Genomic DNA, 18558 nt, shown 5'->3' with positions numbered 1-18558 from the left:
CGGGAGGGAGTAGACACAGCAACCCAGGAAGGACTTGGCTAGCCGCACAGTGAAAGCACACTCAAAATAACCTGCCTAATGTCACCAAAGCGTTAGCAAAACCACAATTCAAGCTCTGGGCTGAAAACAGAGCATGTACTTGTATCTCTAAACCACGCCACGCTCCCAGGTCCAGGGAGGTTTCAACATTTTGTGACAAAGGTGGCTGAATGACAGGGCTGCTCTGTAACAAGGCGCTCACATGCAGGAAAAGGAGCTGGGGGATGCAACAACTTTCCTTCATCCATCAACCATCTTGAAGTGGAGTCGCTCCTTCCTCATGGCAAACAGCCTGTCCAAAGCTACCGCTACCCCCACAGCCCTTTGCTGCCCACAGAGCCCTCCATGACCCACACTAACCCCCAGAGACCCCAATAAGGCCTACAGCACCCACCAACCCCAAGATCCCCACTACCCCCAGAGGCCCTCCCATACCTCCAGAGCCCCCCCCACCCCCCACAGAAGCCCCATCGCCTCCAGAGCCCCCCATTAACCCCAGAGATCCCCACAACACCCAAAGACCTCCACGAAGCCCCATAGCGCCCCCCCGCCACTGGCTCCAGAGCGCCCCGCGGGCCCTCACAGACACCTCACCGCCTCCACAGCACCTCACCGACCCCCGGGGCCGCCCGCTGCCACCAGAGCTTCCCGCTCCCTGGAGCCCCCCACCTCCTCCAGAGGCCCCGCTGGCTCTCCGGGCCCCTCCGGAGCCTCCTGCACCCCCCGGGCCGCCTTACCGAGGCTCTGCCCCACCGGGGTGCTGAACGGGTTCCCCAGCAGAAACTCCATCTTGGGATGACAACAAACAGCGGCCCGGCCGCCCCCCCTCCCCCACCCCGCCCTGACTGGCACTCGCGCACACCAACCGCAGCTTGCTCTGACAAGCGTGGCCCGCCTCCCTGCATCCGATTGGGCGACGGCTGGACGCCCCGTGGAGTCATAGGTTAAAGAGTGTGCCCATCACTGTCAAGCGAGGGGCCCGCCCCCACGGTAGTCCCGCCCTTTCCACGCCCTCCAGTTGATGGACAGCGGGGACACCGCTATCGGCATTCTCCATTGGTTAACGGCCAAACCATTCTCTAATTGTATTGGGTAAGGGAAACATAAATCATGCGAGCCTCCTCCCGCCCCGAGGGCACGGTGCCAGCGCTGATTGGCTGACACGGATTTCTCGCGCTCTGATTAGCAGCCAGCCTTCCCACCCTCTCCCTGTCCATTGGCGGCTGAGCCTGTCACGTGGCCGCCCTTAGCAACGCGCCGGGGCTTCCTTAGCAGCCGGCGCCGAGCCCCGGGGCCGAGGCGCAGGTTGGGGCCGGGCCCGGTACCGGGGACGTGGAGCGGGCCTGGAGCCTTGGGGACCTGGGCGGTGAGAGGCCTGAGGGGCCGGGATCTGGGCCTGGATGGGTCTCGGGGGGAAGGCGGCAGCACACCTGGGTCAGAGCCACCCTGACAGGCAGAGTCAGCGTCGCCGTCCCGGGCGCTGCAGGGCCGGGGGGTGTCGGGGACGTGGCGCTGCTTCCCAGGCCTGGGCTCCGGCTGGCTGTGAGCACAGCTCCTCGTCTGGGTGGCAGACCCACTGCTCCCACTGACACCCGCGTTGGCCCCAGTGGGTGCAGCGTGGTGCTGACCTCGCGGTGTGATTAGCTCTGTGGAACGGACACTGACTAAAAGAGGCGATGGAGAAATGCAAGGAAAGTGGGAGGTCTGGCAGGTCAGGGATGAATAAACCCAGAGCCTGCTACTCCTCGGTCTGTGCTGAGCACAGCCATAGAGAGGTTTGGGTTGTTAATTAAAAGCCATGACGAGGAGAGAACTCTCTAAACCCAGACGTTTATCATTCCTGTCCTCCTATGCAAAAAATCAGCAGGACTTCTTCCATAATTATAGGCATCTTATGCAAGCAAAAGTTCGATGATTCAAGTCCTTTATACTGGTTCATTAACTGTGCACAGTTCTAGAAAGATAAGTAGTCTCATTGCCTCCTGGGTGACGTTAGGGATATTTAAATAACAAAGCCAGGACAGAAAGTTTTGACTGACAGAATTGTCTGTTTCCCAAAGCGAAGATGTTTGTGTGCCGTGCTACGTATTGACTGAATTAGACAGCCTTTACTGTGGATCTGCATTAAATGCCTTCTTCAGAAAATCGCTGTTATTGCTTATAATTTTTCCTCCTTCCTCCAATTTGTTTTCAGTTTTATTATGACATGGGTGTTTTAAATTTAGTGAACTGTTGTTGTTAATTTTCCTATGCTATAAATACATGCCTCTTACTCTGTAAATCAAACCTGCCTATAATGAGAAACTTACCTTTTAAAACTAGATTAAATGGCACACAGAGCCTTGAATATGCCCTCTTCGTGAAGATAGGTTTCAGCAACAGGTGACTGCCATGTGATGGACCATTGCTGTTCATAGGTGCTGCCCAGGGCCTCCTTTCCTGGTCTATTTATCTGGCCAAATTCTGGCATTCTTCATAGAAAACTCTCAAACGTGGTGGGAAGTTTGCATGTGATCGTGCCCGGCCATTTTACAGTGCTCGGGCCGTAGGGCTGTGCTTAGAGTCGCATCAGTGACTTTGTGATAAAAGTCAAGTCTGTCTTCGATATCAGCTATGAGGTATTAGATCTTCTTAATGCTCAGCTGGGCTCTTAATTCCTTGGAATTGTCAAGCCTGTTCAATGAACGTTGGAAATAGTAGCCAGGCAGTGATTGTTATTTTTCTTTTCTGCCCTTTAAGGTTGATACTGTCTAAAAATGAGTCAGTTATACAACAGCATTGAGCCAAACGTTATTGATGATGAAATGGTTCAGAAAGCCATTGAAGAGCAGTATCCAGAGGACATAGGAAAGCTTGCCAAAAGGGAAGGTATTAACTTTAAGGATGTGATGGAGCTACAGCTTAGTTTTAGAAGTGAGTATCAGAATATATATTTTTTCTTCCTCTTCTTTCGTTAGAGCTTAATAGAATTAAGCATGAAGTGGCTAACTGGCAATGAAACAATCATGATTAGCTTGGATTTGTTATGTGAAAAGTAACATCTGGACTTACATTTTTAGTGATACCCGTATGAAGTAGTTTCATTAGAGAGAGCTGGGTGCTTTTGCAGATGGGTAACTTTAAAGCTGCTTAACTTTACGCTATCATTATCACTGCTATTCTTATTTAACATTTATATTGTGGTGACACCTACAGGCCACAGGCCTATTGGGCCCTTCTGTATGTGGACAAATCAAACCCTGGGCAGGCTCCGCCATCGCCGGCGATTATGTGAGAGCTATTTGGTAGATTATGGTGATTACAGCCCAATTTGGTGGCTTCCTCCGGTCATCCATAGCATTATCGCAGCTTGCCTTTTACTGTCAAACCAGTCATAAACTTGCATTCAAAAAATGAAAAGGAAGAACATTTGGCTCCATATTTGAGTATTTTGGGGGTATATAATTTTGTGGGCAAAAATCTGCTTTTGATTATTCATTGCATGCTCCAGTGAATTAGTTGAGTTCCTTAGAACAGACTGCCTGTTACCTGATCCTGCATGTATTTGTTTGCAAATATGAAATATAGAACTGTGTGAATATTTTGTGCATGCAGTTCGTTGCTTTACTCTGCACTCACTAAACAATGACAGCAGCAGAGCCGCTAACGAAGTCTTCTGGGAAGCCATTGTGGGGGGGAAGAGAATTGGGAGTGAGAATGTTCTATATTTTCTGTCACCTTGGTCCTAATGTTTTGCTGTAGTGCCTAGCGACCTGCCCTTGTGATTCTGTTTTTGGAGAAAGCTAAATGCAGGGATATTGATTAGTTCTAAACTGCAGCCTTCACAGAAAGAGTAGACCCCAACTTGCTCTCCTGTGATGAGAATCCCAGGAGCAGGAGAGTAATTTACAAAAGCAGTAGCTGGCCACCGCTAGCCCGCAAATGCGGAGAAAAGCAGAGTCTTATCCTAAACCTCCCCCTTGGAGCTGGAAAGGAAAATGAAGGTCAAGGCCTCCTAGTAGTGGACTCATAAAGCCACTCCTGACTGCAGGGCCGTAGTCAGCATCCCCTCAGCGACTCGTTGGCGTCGCTGATGAGCAGTGTGCGCTGGTGCAGGACATTGAGGTTAACTGAGCTGTTTCATTGAAATCTCGTCCAGCCAGTAGACCTCTCAGCTCTCTAGGGCAGTCATCACACGCTATCATAATCTGCTGAAAATCATTTTGGAGGTAAGACTGGACATGTTCTCCTTGTGCAAGATAGCGTGTCTGCTAAACTGAAAGCTGTCTCACATGAAAAGCAATTTTCTCTTTTTTTTTTTTTCCCCCTGTGGCTTTAGATATCCTGCAGATTGATAATCTGTGGCAGTTTGAGAATCTGACTAAACTCCAGCTGGACAACAACATCATTGAGAAGATAGAAGCTCTGGAGAGTCTGGTTCACCTTGTATGGCTGGGTAAGATGCAGGCATATGAGGCTGGATGCCTTCACAGGTGCAGAGCAATCTGCGATAAAGCCAGGATGTCGCATTCCTTCTCAAACACGACTGATAGGAGCTTTCCCAGGGCAGGCTGTCAGCTGTCTGTGCGTTTCCTCATTTGACTGTCAAATGTCAAAATGCCTGAATATCAGAGCTGTGAAACCATCCTTCAAATGTTTAAAAACTGGTTTTAATACATTTGGTGTGGCAGGAACAGGAAGCTGAGATTTCAAGGTTGTTTCCAGGGTTTGTACTTGTACTGGGAGGTGACTTTCAGAAATTTTTACAGAAACACCCCTGTGATTTAGAAGCCTGTATTTTGTTTTCAAAGGTAATGCAGGCATTTCACAGACTAGAACCCACTGAAATAGTATCTTTACCCCTACATGCATAAGGACTTGTCATTATTGTTGTCCCGAGAAGTGCCCATCCTTGTAGTCTTATGTGACTACATTTTAACTAAAAACTTGGCACACTGATAGCAACATCACACAGTGGTGCGGGCTTTGATGCTGGGCAGATTGGTGAGCTTGCTGCTACAGACTCATAGCTTAGAGCATTCTCTGGGAACTGCAGCTACATTGCTGGTTGGCTGCGTAAATACATCCTCAACCGTCTTTGAAAATAGCATGCAGGGCTTTGGCTCATAAGCACATCTTGAAACGTCTAATGGGTTCTTCCGCCCAGTTGTCTGCACTCTTCTGCTGCACAGATGACTAATGCACTTGTGAATCAACAGCTGATCACCACAATGTAAGCAGAGTGTTTTGAAGCACACTCATGGGTTTCGTTTGCCCAAAGGCTGCAGTGGTTCAGCAGCTGCTCCATGAGTGTCTTAGCCGTCCCGGGGCTGGGGTGATGCAGACAGCTGGTACCCTCATCAACCATCCTTGGACTCCTGAATTGCTCAGTACTGGCCTGAGGGCAAATACTGCCCTTAGTCATGATGAATGTAGGTGTTAGGATAGGTATTCTAGCAGGATAAGAGGAAATTTCAATGAGTGAAATAGCTAAAGTGAGTATATGCCTTTGCACACCTCCATTGACAACAGAGTGACTGTGAGCCCGGGACTGGCATATGTTGGTCCTATGGGAATGACCATGACGGTGGGCACTGGTGTGGCAGGCAAGAGTCTGAAAGAAACAAGGCAGGGAGTATCAAATTTGTCACAAAAATACTCCCCTTTTAGGGCATTTCTCCACCTCTTTTCTTGTATTTTGGGTTTCCCCATAAGGTAGAAATCACTTTCATGTTGTGTATGTGGACGCTGCATGGAATGCCTTCAACTGCTCCTCTCATTTAAAAGTTGCATGGACAGTTGCAAGGACAAGATGTGTGCGTCGCTTCCCGACCCAGAGAACGATGATTAAATGGTGAGCCCTTCCTGTGGGACACTGAACACCCCTGAGGAAAATACTGCATATAAACTCCTAAATCAAGAACCAGGCTACATGCAAGGTCTGAATCAGGGTGTTCTTCGAGAGATAATATAACTTTTGCTTGTAAAACTTTTGATTTGTAAACTCTTCCCCAGACTTGTCCTTCAACAATATTGAAGTAATTGAGGGCCTGGATACCCTTGTCAAACTGCAGGACCTCAGTCTCTACAGTAACAGAGTATCTAAAATTGAGCACATGGACACATTGCGAGACCTGCAGATTTTCTCCATCGGAAAGAATAACCTGACCACTCTGGAAGATGTGAGTGCTCTCTGTCTTTGCAAATGTTCCCCATAAAAGGATTGAATATTCTAAAACTGACATTTGCCACTGTGCCCAAGCCCATCCTTAGAGGAGAAAATTCTCCTTAGGATTTCACTGTCTCTGTAGTCTAAGTTATGGTTTTGGTAAACTGCCCCGGTGTTAAGTGCTTACTACAGCTATTTCTCTTTTAAGATTATTGACTCATGGGGGCCTGGTTCTGTTACTGCTGTCAGCCGTGCCAAAATTCCTATTGATTCCCATGAAAGCTAGAAAAGGAGTAAGTAGCTACATGTGAGAAAAGGAGGGAGTGGAGACTAGGATTTATTTGGGGTTCTTTTGAGGGCAGTTTACCAATCTAAGACCCCTGATTTGTGCACCCCAGCTAAAGGCCTTCTTTCTACATTCATCATTTATATATTCACAATGTGAGTTTAAGCATTTCCTTTCCTGAAAGCATTAGAAACTCATAATTTAATGTTGCCTGGGTTTGGCAGCAGAGCAGGATATGTATTGCAACATAATTGTAATAAGAGCAATGAATTTCAAGGCTGTGTGTTTCCCCAGCACTGGGAAGTACAGCATCTCTTTCCCCTCGGCATAGGTGATCTATCTCAGGAGGTTTAAAAACTTACGCACACTGAATCTCACGGGGAACCCTCTCTGCGATGATGAGCAGTATATGCTGTTTGTTGTTGCTCATCTTCCAGACCTGGTATACTTGGACTTCAAGCTTGTGAGTGACACCACGGTAAGCATTTCTGCATTCCCTGCTTGTGAAATCAGGCACCAGCATCTTACAGATCATTTGCTTCGTTGGTATGCCAGCAATATTCTAGCATTCAGGGCAGGTTCCCTGCAGAAATTAGGCTTACAGAAACACGGAGTGTTTATTCAGCCTCCACCTAACAGCTGTGAACCTGTAGGCCAAATTCTATCAAATCTGACAGAGAGGTAGAGGTGTCAGAGGCATGATGTCTTCACAGATTTTTGTGAAAATCACCAGCTGCGTGTGGGAGAGGGGCCTGGATAATGTTGCCACAGAGAGGATGCAGTGTGAATGCAAGCCTTCTCAGAGATCAGAAAATCTCGGAGGAGATCTGTCTTGAGACATGGATCCGGGGGAAAGGAGGCTTGGTGGTCCTGCTGCTCGCTGCACAATTTGTTTCAGTAGCGGACTGACAGACTATCCAGGCAAGCAGGTGCTATCGAATGCACTTCCCGCTCTTGATTTCTGAGCACAGAACAGTGCATCCGCACCGGTAATGCGTGGGACTGCTTTTTGATCCCAGGGTTCAAAGAAGCAAAGAAGGGGGTTTTTGTTTGGTTGGGTTTTTTTAGTAACCATGATTAATTGTAAATTTGCTTGGCACAGATCAGGAGCTGTACTTGCAATATACATGACTCTTACCATAGGACTGGAAAGGCTTTCCAGGTCATTGAGTCCAGTCCCTGCTCATACAGACAGTATGTCATAGAATCCCATACTTAAATTTGTCAAGCTTCTATTTCAAGACAATTAGGTTCTTGCTCCTGCCACTACCTTGCCATCCACTCCTCAGAAGAGCCTTCTCCTCCCTAGTAAATGCATTAAACTCACTAGCTGATTAAATCCGAGCTAAAATTTTAGAAGTCAAAACAGGGCCTCCTGCTAAGGAAGAAAAAAAAAAATACAAAAAAACCCCACCTAAAGATGAGGAAATGGGGAGAGAAAAGTTTACTGGGACTGAATCAGCTCAGATGCATTGAATGCAGAGGCAAAGCAATATACCAACAAAAAATGGAATGAGGAATGGATTAGAAAACTCATAGGTAGTTTAGTAAAAAGCCCACAAAGAAATGAAGATGCAGATGTCACTCAGGTGCATGTTCTAGAAAGATCAAATGCTTATGCCCAGATTTGTTGAGCAATGCTGGATAATCTAATAAAAATATTGTCTTTGTTTGCATTTCTCAGCGAGAAGCTGCAGTTTTAAAGTATCAAGATCTTACTGAGCCGTTGGAACTTGAGGAGGCTCAGGCCCTGGCTCAGCTGGAGGAAAAACAGGCAAAGCAGAAAGAGCTGGAGTACCACAAGGTATGTTTTCTTTGGCTGGCTGTATATTGTCTCAGGAGAAAGAAGCGCAACAGATATTGACTTCTCTTTTACCTGCTTGAAGATTTAATGAGAGCTTAACATCGACTGTGCTAAAACTAAGGCTAGGATTAATCTCTGTGATCTCTGAATCTCATCTTTTGAATGAAAACAGGAACTGCTGTGGAATACACATGACGTGGGGGAACGTAATTCTTTTGGCTGAACAATGAAACTATAGATACAGACCCTGCGAAGCTAAATAGTAAATCATACCCAAGGATCTTATCTGCCTGACATGAGATTAAGAGAATTACAGGTCTGAGGGAACTGTTAGCATTTTCATGGTGCAGTGACTTTTTTTCTCCTTCTCACTAAGTTAATGCTTTTCACTAGTTTTACGGTTAAACTCTTCAGGGCTTTCAGAGATCACTGTAGTCCTGTGAAGAGACTGAATACAAGACCAGGCAGAATGGTGCTTTCAATTGTGGTCTGCCTCTGTGTTCCAGCTCTCTAGAAGATCAGACTGGCTGAAGAGCAGGAGGCGGTTAAGTGACAAGGAGGACACTTGCAGCTCTTCCCTCCATCCCTCCCCAAAGTCCACTGACTCCTTACCTGAAGGGCTTAATAGCCTTGCAGTATGTGGTTGTATGTGATAATGTCTTAGATAAGATTAAACAGTGTTTTCTATCCTTAGGCTAGAGAGTTCTAGCAGCAAAACCACATGTGAATCAGGATGGTTTTCCCTCTGGTTGCAGGGTGCTTTCATGCCTTGATTGGTATATCTATTGTGTCTACACCAGTGTTCCTCTGCTGGTTAAGTGTTTTTAGGAGAGAGGCATCCTGAGGACTGGCAGCAGGTTGGCACTCTTTATTTTACTTACATTGCTCTGATTCTCTTCAAAGACAGCCTTTGTTGAGTACCTGAATGGATCATTCCTGTTTGACAGTATGTATGCAGAGGATACAGAAGCTGCCAAACTGGCTTACCTCCCTGGAGTGGGTGACCTGCTGCAGGCATATCCTTCCTGCGTTTAGAATACCTACAGCTAAAACGTAATGCCTTGAGTCAAGAAGGAGGCGCATCCACAGGGACTCTTCATCCGTTGCTTTTGTCCAGGGCTGAGAGCTACATTGATCTAAGATCTGAGACAGTCTGTGTTCAATTTTGGAATGGTACCAAAAAAAACCACTGCAAGACTGTGAGACCACTGACAGCTTTAAGGCTTGATATCTTGTGAAATATGAGGGCTACAAACAAATGGTTTATATTACTGGCAAGCTGGCCAACCCAGCTTGAAACAGCCCATTTGTAAAACCATTCGCTTCTATCACCAATGGGTCATGAGATTCCAGCGTTTTAAAGTCTCACCATTGTAATTACCGTATTCCTTTTCCTTCACTTGAATCAAACACAGTTTTGGTAGCCTTCTTTTCTGACCCTTCAAGAATTCAAGGCTTTGTACTTTCTTTAAGTCTGGAATCCACTTAAAGTTTAAAATGAGCTATAAGATAAATCTCTGTCAGTTGGATTGTAAGAGCGCAGTTGCTAAAATCATGTTGAAATTGAAGTGGTAGGAGATGGGAACAGACTAATCAGAATGATATGAGTCGCATATCTCACAACCTGTCAGAGCTGGCAACATGAAGTTTTCAGGCCAGCACTTTTTTCTGATCATTGCTCCTAGACGGGGGACCAGAAAGCAGACACTTTTTTTTCTTTTTTCTTTTCTCATTCAGATTAATAGACCATTGTCAAGGCCAGTAACTTGACCTTCCTTAAAATTGCATTACACTGTTGGGGAAAAATGCATCACAGCTTAACTACAATAGACTCTAGAAACAATTCCATTGCCAAGATAATAGCAGAAGAAAAATTGACGTTATTTTTGTGATGCTACCAAGTCAGTAGTTTATTCTGTGCTCTGGCTGTAGGCTCCGGAGCTGTATTTATTAACTATGCAGGCACTGTATTCACACTTGTGAAGACAGATAGGGTTGTGTGCTTCATTCCGCTGCCATGTCAGAAAAGAGTCAGAGAAGTATATGTATTTCCTTTTTTTCCTCAAGGCCTTTTTCCCCTCAAGTTGCCACAGCTTTCTCCATACCCTTAAGGCAGCAAAATCCTATGCATAAAATGTGAATGGGTGACCCAGTCCTGCCACAGACAGAATACCTGGCAGCCCGCTCCCAGCAAGAACCACGGAGTTTACATAACAGTAGCTTGTAACTCCGGTTGCTCAAATTTGCAGAGGTAGAAGGAACATAGCATGTCGCTCCACTGAACAAGCAAAATACCTTGACTCTGGTGTCACGTACAGGAAGGAGTTTGTCTCAGTTTGTGAGAACCTATTTAACTATGGTCTGAAAGAGTATGAAAAACGAGAAGCTGAAGTCTCTGATTTCTATGAAAGCCTTCATGAAGCATTAACAGCCAACCAGCAAGAAGGCAGGAAAATAATCCTCGACTTTGAAAATCGGAACAAAAGGGTAACATTATACGTTTGTTTGTTTGATACATGATTTCTCTACATCATATGCCAGCTTTTAATTTCACTGAAAACAAGGGTAACTCCATTAAAATTAGGAAATTTATTCTGGATTTACACTACTGTAATAGCAATCAGTACTTGATCCCTAATGGCAGAATCAGAGAGTGGTTGATGTTGGCAGGGACCTCTGGAAGTCGTCTGGTCCAACCCGCCTGCTCAAGCAGGGCTACCCACAGCAGGCTGTCCGGGACCGCGTTCAGCCAGCTACTGAGCATCTCCAAGTTGCAGACTCCACAGCCTCTCTGGGCAACCCCTTCCAGTGCTCAGTCACTGGTCTTTCTTTACAGTATAAATCTATACCAAGAAAAATTGTTGTGTTAGCTAATATAATGTCATTAACTAACATAAAGTTAAAAGTTTTTTAGTACTTTGTGTAGGAAAAGAATTTGGGGATTGAAGTTTCAACCCTTTGGGCAAACCGCAACCAGCTAACACTGACAGCCTCTATCTGTACTGGAAATTCAGCGTAGGACAAAATTAACATGTTATAGTCTTATCTTACTGTCCACAAAGGTAAAGGTCCTTCAAGGCTTTACAGAAAAAAAGTGGCTAAACATGGTGGGGTTTTTTTTACATTTTTGGCCATCCAGAAAAGTTACCGGTCTTTAAGAAAATGGAAATGCTCAACCTTTCTTTTAGTTTAAATATTTTTGACGTTGATTTAAAAAATACATATAGATTTATCAGATTTAATGCCACTCCCCTTCTCTTTGAGGCCTCCAACAGCTCTTCTGTCATTGAAAAACAGGGAAGAAAAGGAAGGACATCGCAGGGTGTTCAGCTTGTTTTCAAGTAATTTTCTGCTTCAGTTCATTTTGTCAACAACAGCTCAAAGAACTTCTTTAACAAAAAATTAGATAAAGCTATTGTAATGTATTTCTAGTCTTTTTAAAGCAGAAACTATTTTTTTTTCATTCTGCTCAACTACAGCCACCCATTGTGGCTGCTAAGGGCGTAGCTTCTAGCTGGATCCCTTTCTGCCCACGTATAATAGGTAGCTCATTATTTTGTTTCCACAGAAAAAATAAGGAGGGGCTAAAGCTTGGTATCACTGTCAGCTGAGCAGAGCAAGTCCCCGACAACTGACACCAGGCAGAGTCACGAGCGCTGGCTCCCTTTGAAAACCAGGTCACTTTGATTTAGGTGCCTTGTCACACGCTGGCAGCCCGCTGAGTCACCCTGCGCCCAGGTCCTTGAACCTTGCTGACTCGTGCTGGCAAACCGACTCCATCGGCTCTAGTCGGGACGCGAGTTTGCAGCCTTACCAAAAGGCCACATATAAAGATTGATATGTATATTCAGTTAACTTGCGCTTGAATTCCTAATATAGCTTCCATGCAAAAAAACCCCACAAAACCCCACAAAAACAAACAGACAAAAAAAAAAACCCCTAAACCCCCAAAATCAAACCCAAAGAAACATGGCTGAGGCCAGATTTTGGCCCTTCCTCTTTGTCTGATGACCTGCAGGCTCAGCTATGGATTGAGCTGCAAGAACAGGACAGAGCAGTCAGCGTGACAGTTTTCATATAAATACTGGAGGAGTCGGTGTCAAAACCGAACACTGTATTTTAACAGCATTTCCCCTTTGGTCATTTAAAATTGCCGGAGGAATTCCAAAGGTGCAGAGGTCCCAGCAGACTGAAATCTGTAAGCCATTCTTAGGGGCTGTTTGTCTCGCTGTAATCCTTTCATGTAAACTTGGGTAACCTGTAAAATAACTCTGCTCTCTGAAGTTGGTTAAGGCACAAAGAAGCATTAAAGGCCTTGAACTTTGAAGTTACTGCTCCCAGAGGTGCGGCTTGAATGGCTGGGGAGCTTTTTGTGCCTCTTAACTTGTTTACATTGGAAAAGAAGATACCTTGCTCTCCCCTTGGCCCCCTCTTAACACTGCAAAGTTTGGGTAATTTAGTCCATTTTCAGACCCAAGTCTTGGCAATGATTTTCGTCAGAATTCTCTATTTTAGCCCATTCCATTCCCTTTCAGGAGAAGTGGATTAGACATCTTGAAACATGTATATTTTTTTTCCTTCTATTAACGTTTGATTGTTAACTTATTTTGAACAGACTTGAAAATAATACATCGCTTAGCACAAGAGGATTTTTTTTGATCCAAGAAATCATAAATCTTGTCTGATACAAAACTGACGTCAATATTTAATTCTGAAGGGCAATAAATCCTTGTTGTAAGAGGAAGGCAGGCAATGATAGGTATTCCGTATTCAGAATACTAAATCCTGACCCTACGGAAGTCAATCAAGATTCTCCTTGACATGAAGGGGATCAGGATTTAGGCCTGCATTTCTTTCTACAAAGTAATTGTTTCTCTCTTCTTCATGGCCAGCAACGTCAAAAATCTAATTTTTTTTTTTTTTTTTTGACTTGAAATGTGTCGGATGAGGAACCAAAGTTGGAAGCATAGAAGGGGCAAAGTCTTCTGCTGACTGGAGGATGAGGAAGCGTTTTCACCGATTTCACTGCATTGCCCCTGGATCGTTAGCGCAGTAGCGTATCTCAGCACTGTTGACTACCCAGTATGTAAATCTGAAGACTTCCTGAATCATCACATTTCATTTCAGCTGATCAGCAGCAGGAACTTTTCTCACACATGTAACAAGTTAATTAAATTGCAATGGAGTGCTGAACACAAACTATAAGTAATTTATATATCTCTGTGTTTAGAGGCTGGATGAGATTCATAACGCCGGTAGTTACGATATTGCTGAGTCTAAACGAGCCGAGTACAAGGAGGACATACTTCAGCTGTCAGAAGCACTCATGACCTTGGAAATGCTGATAGCTGACCAGCTGGAGGTAAGGGTCAAGCACATACCTGTGAGACCTCACATCCAGAATGCAGGGGGGGTCATTTTTCTGTTGCTGCACTTTCTGTTTAGTAGTCCATTGCACAAAGAGGGGGGGCATAGGTCTTCCAGTCAGGCTAATGTTCTGTCTCCATCTTATTCTTTGTCTGCTCAGAGTTGATCTGGGTGAGATCAGGCCCTGGACATTGATCCATTGCAACAGATTTCTCTTTCTCAGAGCAGAGCGCAGTACATCCTTCACACCTATCCATGCTGATTTCCTAGACTTTAGAGAATGGGACCGGAGGTTGTTCAGTCATTTTATAGGTCTGCGTATGGAAGTCGCTGCATAGGGTGGGGTATGCATTTAGGATTCTAGAGGTGTAATTCTTTGAAGCTGATCTTTGCTATGAATAAGATTACACACATTCCTGCTCAGCTTACTGCATTTGCTTGCATAATAGCTGCCTTTTTTCTCCCCAGACTTTTCCTCAAAAACTAGGGCAGGGCTGCTAATGTGCATCTTCATTTTAAAAAAAAAAAGTAATCTGTTTAAAAATTAGCAGGCAGAAGCTGTGGCCTGTGTGCAAGCAAATGCAGCAGTTTGGTTTTGTGAATGTGCATGACAGAAAGCAGCAGCTCAAAATGGATTCCTCACTGCATCAGGACTGTGACTTTTAGTGTTTTCTGAATTGGTCCTCATGTACCTTCAGTCACTGATGGATGAGCAGAAGCATTCCTGCCTGCATGCCCTTCTGGATTTGCAGGATTCGGGTGGCTGTATTTGAACCGTTGCATCAAGACGTTAAGTGCAACACTTCACAGATTCCCCATCAGCCGTTTTTGAGAGGTAGCAGGCAGCAGCAGTTTTAGTTTCTGAGGACTAAACCAAAAGCTGCAGTAAGCCCAGGCATTGGTTATACTTCCGACAAGAGGCTCTTCATACATACAGGGACACTGCAGCATGGCAGTATACGGGAATACAGCACTCTCTATGCATTACTTAGGTGAGGGTAAAAAAGGATCAGCTGGCTTGCTCCAGCTGCCAGGTAAAGGTATCATTTAGTCAGCTTCCCTCCAGTAAACTGATTCTGATTTTCTGTCCCTGAATGAGGAAAGAAAATCTTGCAGCACTTTCAAAACACTTTAAATGCTTGAGGCAGTTCAGTTTCTGACTGTGCTAATAACAGCAGTGAGTCCAAATTATAATCAGTTGTAGATTCTTCCTAGACTCCCTGACTCCCTTTTATGTTTATGCAAGTTTTCATTGTAATATTTCCTCTTTTCCCCCTCTGTTAAGGAACTAATAAAGGATTTTAAAGAAAACATTGCTGTCATAGCATCAACATTCATTGAAAACGTTAAAGGGATATATCCTTTTGACAGTATGTTGGCCTGGACCTCCTAGCGATGTATGTATATCTCACTTCTAAATCCAGAAATGAGGCATCAGTATAGAATTTTTTTTTTTTTTTAAATCAACAGAAAAGTTCTTTTCCCAGCTTTGCAGGAATGGTCATTTAAGGTGCCCAGCTTCTTTCTGTGGCAACTCTGGAGAGCACAAAAGGATCTAAGTTCTCCTGGGCTGAAAGTCTGTAGGACTTACGCAGCTTTCTCCCCCTTGGGAATATTCCTTTCTTCTTCACACAGCCATGACACAACCCTGGAAAGATCTGATTAGAGTGTTTTCTATGTATATTCTTGCCATACCAGCCAATGAAATACCTACAATTCTTGTTGAAGTTTCTTTAAACGACCTTCATTTTTGTGTTGTTGATGTCTTCTGGAACAAAGTGAGATGAGAATACTGAAGTGCTTCAGTGACAGGTTACACTATTTTAAATATATGTATCTGTTGGCCTGATGCAAATAATTGGCGTATTCAGAGCTTAGTTTATATCCTGGGAGGCCTCCCTCAATTTCCTTTGCACACCTAGGCCCACTCTCAGTTCCGCATAATATATGGCAGTGAGGATGAGACCTGATGTGTGTGAGCTGCAATTAAGAGCAGAAAGTGTATATCCTGACACCACAGCAGCTTCTAGCAGCAGCCAGGCTCTTTCCTGCGGCGGCCCACTGTGCGGACACTCAGTCTCTAGTTACAGGAGGTCATTTAATCTCTAAGAGTGATGCGGTCAGCTTTTTCCTTAACCGTCTTCTGTACGATGATCCAGTGCCGGGACCTGGAAAACCGTCACCATGAAAAGCTGCTGGAGATCTCCCTCACCACACTGGAGAAATCAGTCAAGAATGAGCTTGATGAGGATTTGCCAGATGATGTTCGAATGGTGAGGGCACCAAAATATTCATCTCCCCGTGGGAGTTGGCAAGAAGAGGAGGCCACAGCCTCTTCTCAGAAGGGACAGGGTTTCCAGGAGGCTCAATACAGCTAAAGTCATGCCTAAACCAGACCATAACCTCCTCCTAAGAGGCCCTAGCCGCTTGGCTGAACTGCAGAGCTGCCGGACATGTCCGCTGCCTAGGACAGAGGATAACTGCACTGCAGGTTTCCCTGGGTGCTGCCAGAGCTGGTGGCAGCAGCCCCGGAGAGGTGCTGAGCAAGGCACTCTCCTGCCTCCAGCACAAGTCACTTGTCTGGCTGATTTCCAGACAGCCCCAACCCAGCAGGCACTTAGGCAGCGTCTTTGCTGCACTCGCAGCTGCTTTTATTCAGATTCTCCCTGCTCCCCCAGGAGCATCCGAACACCGCTCCGACTTCCTTGCACCGGGGCTCTCTTTGCCTCAGTGATTTAAAAAGTCCCTCCCTAGAGCTCCCCAGCCCATGAGCTGATCTGGAGGCAGGACATGACATTTCAAAGGGAGCCTTCCACTGCGCTCTCAGTCTTGCTGTGATAGCAAAGATCCCAGGAGCCTTTCAGAAAGCACAAAGATCGTTGCAGTGCTCCAGTCAGCAATGCCGCTGACCTTTTTGCCTCTGTTATTCCTTCATTTAGTGGCTAAATGACTCGAGTTTTGCATTTGCGATGGTTTTGCTCTGTCCAGATCATCCCAGCCTCCCCATTACTCCAGGTAATCAAGAGCTGACAGACACAAAACAGACCCCTCAGCCCCCCCGCCCCCCCGGGGGAGCTCCCTGCTTTATGGCCTGTGCAGATGGCTGCAGTTACGCACCGTTGCTGTGCACCCATTTTGCCTCGCTGCCATCCATTTCCATGGAGAAGAAATCTTCATTTGTTCAACAGCTGCACTTGGCTGCAGGAAGAGAGTCATTACGGTTTAGCGAAGCCACCCTCTATTTAGAGCCACGGGGGAAGGCACTGCTTCCATTGGAAGCTGGGACTCTCCAAAAATGAAGATTTACAGCCAGCGCCACCAGGGCAGGAGACCCTTCCAAGTGCGATTTTCCACTTTCCGCACCTGCTAGGCCAGGCGTGCTATAGCATATGCAGCCTTGCTTCAACACCAGCTGCCCGCAGGGGCCTGCCATGTGCTGCGAGGCAGCCCTGCCTGCAGCAGAGCGCTCAGCAGCAGGCATTTGCTCCCTGCTCCAGCTGGCGAGGCCGAGGGTGCTGCCTCAGTTTCCCCACCTGTACTAGGGATAATACTCCATTACACCATAGCGAGGCCCAGATACATCCTTGCGAAGCGTAAAGCACTGGATTCTTCCCCATGACTAGGGCTTAGTCTGTCTGAAACAGAGGGCTGATTTTCTTCCCCTGAGCACTGCAGTTACCGTGCCGCTAGTTCCGAGCTCCGCCGCTTTCACTGCGCGCCCGCCCTCCTCCCCTTATCCGGTCACGTTACCTCCTAGCTTCTTGTGGACAAAAACACCATTGTCAACGCAGTCAACGTGTCCCATGGCATCCGCCTCCTGAAGATTGATAAGCGAGAGAGCGACATCCTCAGCAACACCTACCGCTGGCAGGCCTCTGTGACAGAGAAGGTAAGAGACCCTCGTGCTCAGGTGGATGGGACACAGACAGGCCTGGCCCAAGCAGCGAGCACACTGCTAGGAAAGATGCTCCCTAACCTTTGCTGGAGCCCTCTGTGCTCCAGGGACCCTGACAAGCCTGCGGATTCACTGTTTGGCTTTAATCCGTTCAGGCTTTCCAAAACGAGATCGACAGAAACCGTGACCGTGTCAGAGAGATTGTTCAGTACATCGACAATCTCCAGGAGGAGCTGGATAACGTAGAGGTCCCGGAGCCGACGGAGTAGGTCTGCCATGGGCTGGGCAGCTGCCTTAGCTGGGCGCACACAGGGCAGCCCCCCAGCAGCAGCACACCCGGCAGGGATGGCTGCCTGTCTATGCCTGAGCTGCCTGGGACATTTCAGGCCAAAGGCATACTTCTTCCATCCCATCATAAACTGCAAATAAAAGATAACTTTTTGACTCCGGAAAAGTGTATGAAACTCTGTCTCTTCCATCATGTTGGTGTGAAGCCCGCGCAGGCAGAGCTCAGACCTGGTCACAAGGGGTGACGGATCAGCTGTGAGCTGATTGAACCAAACCATCGTAGCATATCATGCCTGAAAGTTTTGGTACCTGCAAGCACAGTGGCAGGAACCTGTGAGCCACAGGCATGTGGCAGCAGCCAGGGAGAGGAGTGCTCTCCATCAAACCACCCCCGAGATAACAACACAAGGCTGGCGGGAGCTCTGCGTGCCTGGGAGCCTTGTCTTCTCACTGCCTCTCGCAAAAGCAGCTTTCTGTAGCGTGAACAGAGCAGCCCCCAGCTAGCAGGAAGGGAAATCAATGGTTCCACAGGAGCTCACACACCACTGCTCGCAACAGCCAAGCGAAGAGTCATTAATTCCCCTCCTTGCTCGGTGACAGCAGCTGCTGCGCTCGCCCGTGGGCAGCTTCAGAGGAATGATGCTGGCCAGGGCAGTACTGCTCAAGGCAAGCAGGAAGGAGAAAGGTGGGAAGGTTAAATGAGAGGGTGGCTACATATGCACTCTGGGGAG

The 18558-nt window shown here is 46.5% G+C and overlaps 2 protein-coding genes across 10 annotated transcripts in view; one reads left to right on the top strand and one right to left on the bottom strand.

Moving 5' to 3' along the window:
- Nucleotides 1-828, bottom strand: part of TOM1L2 (target of myb1 like 2 membrane trafficking protein) — a 54646-nt gene extending 53818 nt beyond the window's left edge. For all 9 annotated transcript variants that reach the window (XM_059826214.1, XM_059826215.1, XM_059826213.1 and 6 more), the window contains exon 1: nt 777-828. In XM_059826214.1, coding sequence (XP_059682197.1) covers nt 777-828 — 52 coding nt within the window. The remainder of the gene's footprint in view (nt 1-776) is intronic.
- A 1967-nt stretch (nt 829-2795) lies between these two features.
- DRC3 (dynein regulatory complex subunit 3) lies at nt 2796-17831 on the top strand. Its single transcript, XM_009807757.2, has 12 exons — nt 2796-2952; nt 4358-4474; nt 6034-6200; nt 6805-6951; nt 8158-8277; nt 9181-9293; nt 10590-10764; nt 13508-13639; nt 14930-15000; nt 15794-15917; nt 17402-17533; nt 17695-17831. The coding sequence occupies exons 1-12, from the start codon at nt 2796-2798 to the stop codon at nt 17806-17808; spliced, it is 1569 nt and encodes a 522-aa protein (XP_009806059.2). The 3' UTR covers nt 17809-17831.
- The last annotated feature ends 727 nt before the right edge of the window (nt 17832-18558 follow it).

The sequence above is a fragment of the Gavia stellata genome, chromosome 18 (assembly GCF_030936135.1).
Source record: "Gavia stellata isolate bGavSte3 chromosome 18, bGavSte3.hap2, whole genome shotgun sequence".
NCBI classification, from domain to species: domain Eukaryota; kingdom Metazoa; phylum Chordata; class Aves; order Gaviiformes; family Gaviidae; genus Gavia; species Gavia stellata.
This window is presented reverse-complemented; position numbering and strand designations above follow the sequence as displayed.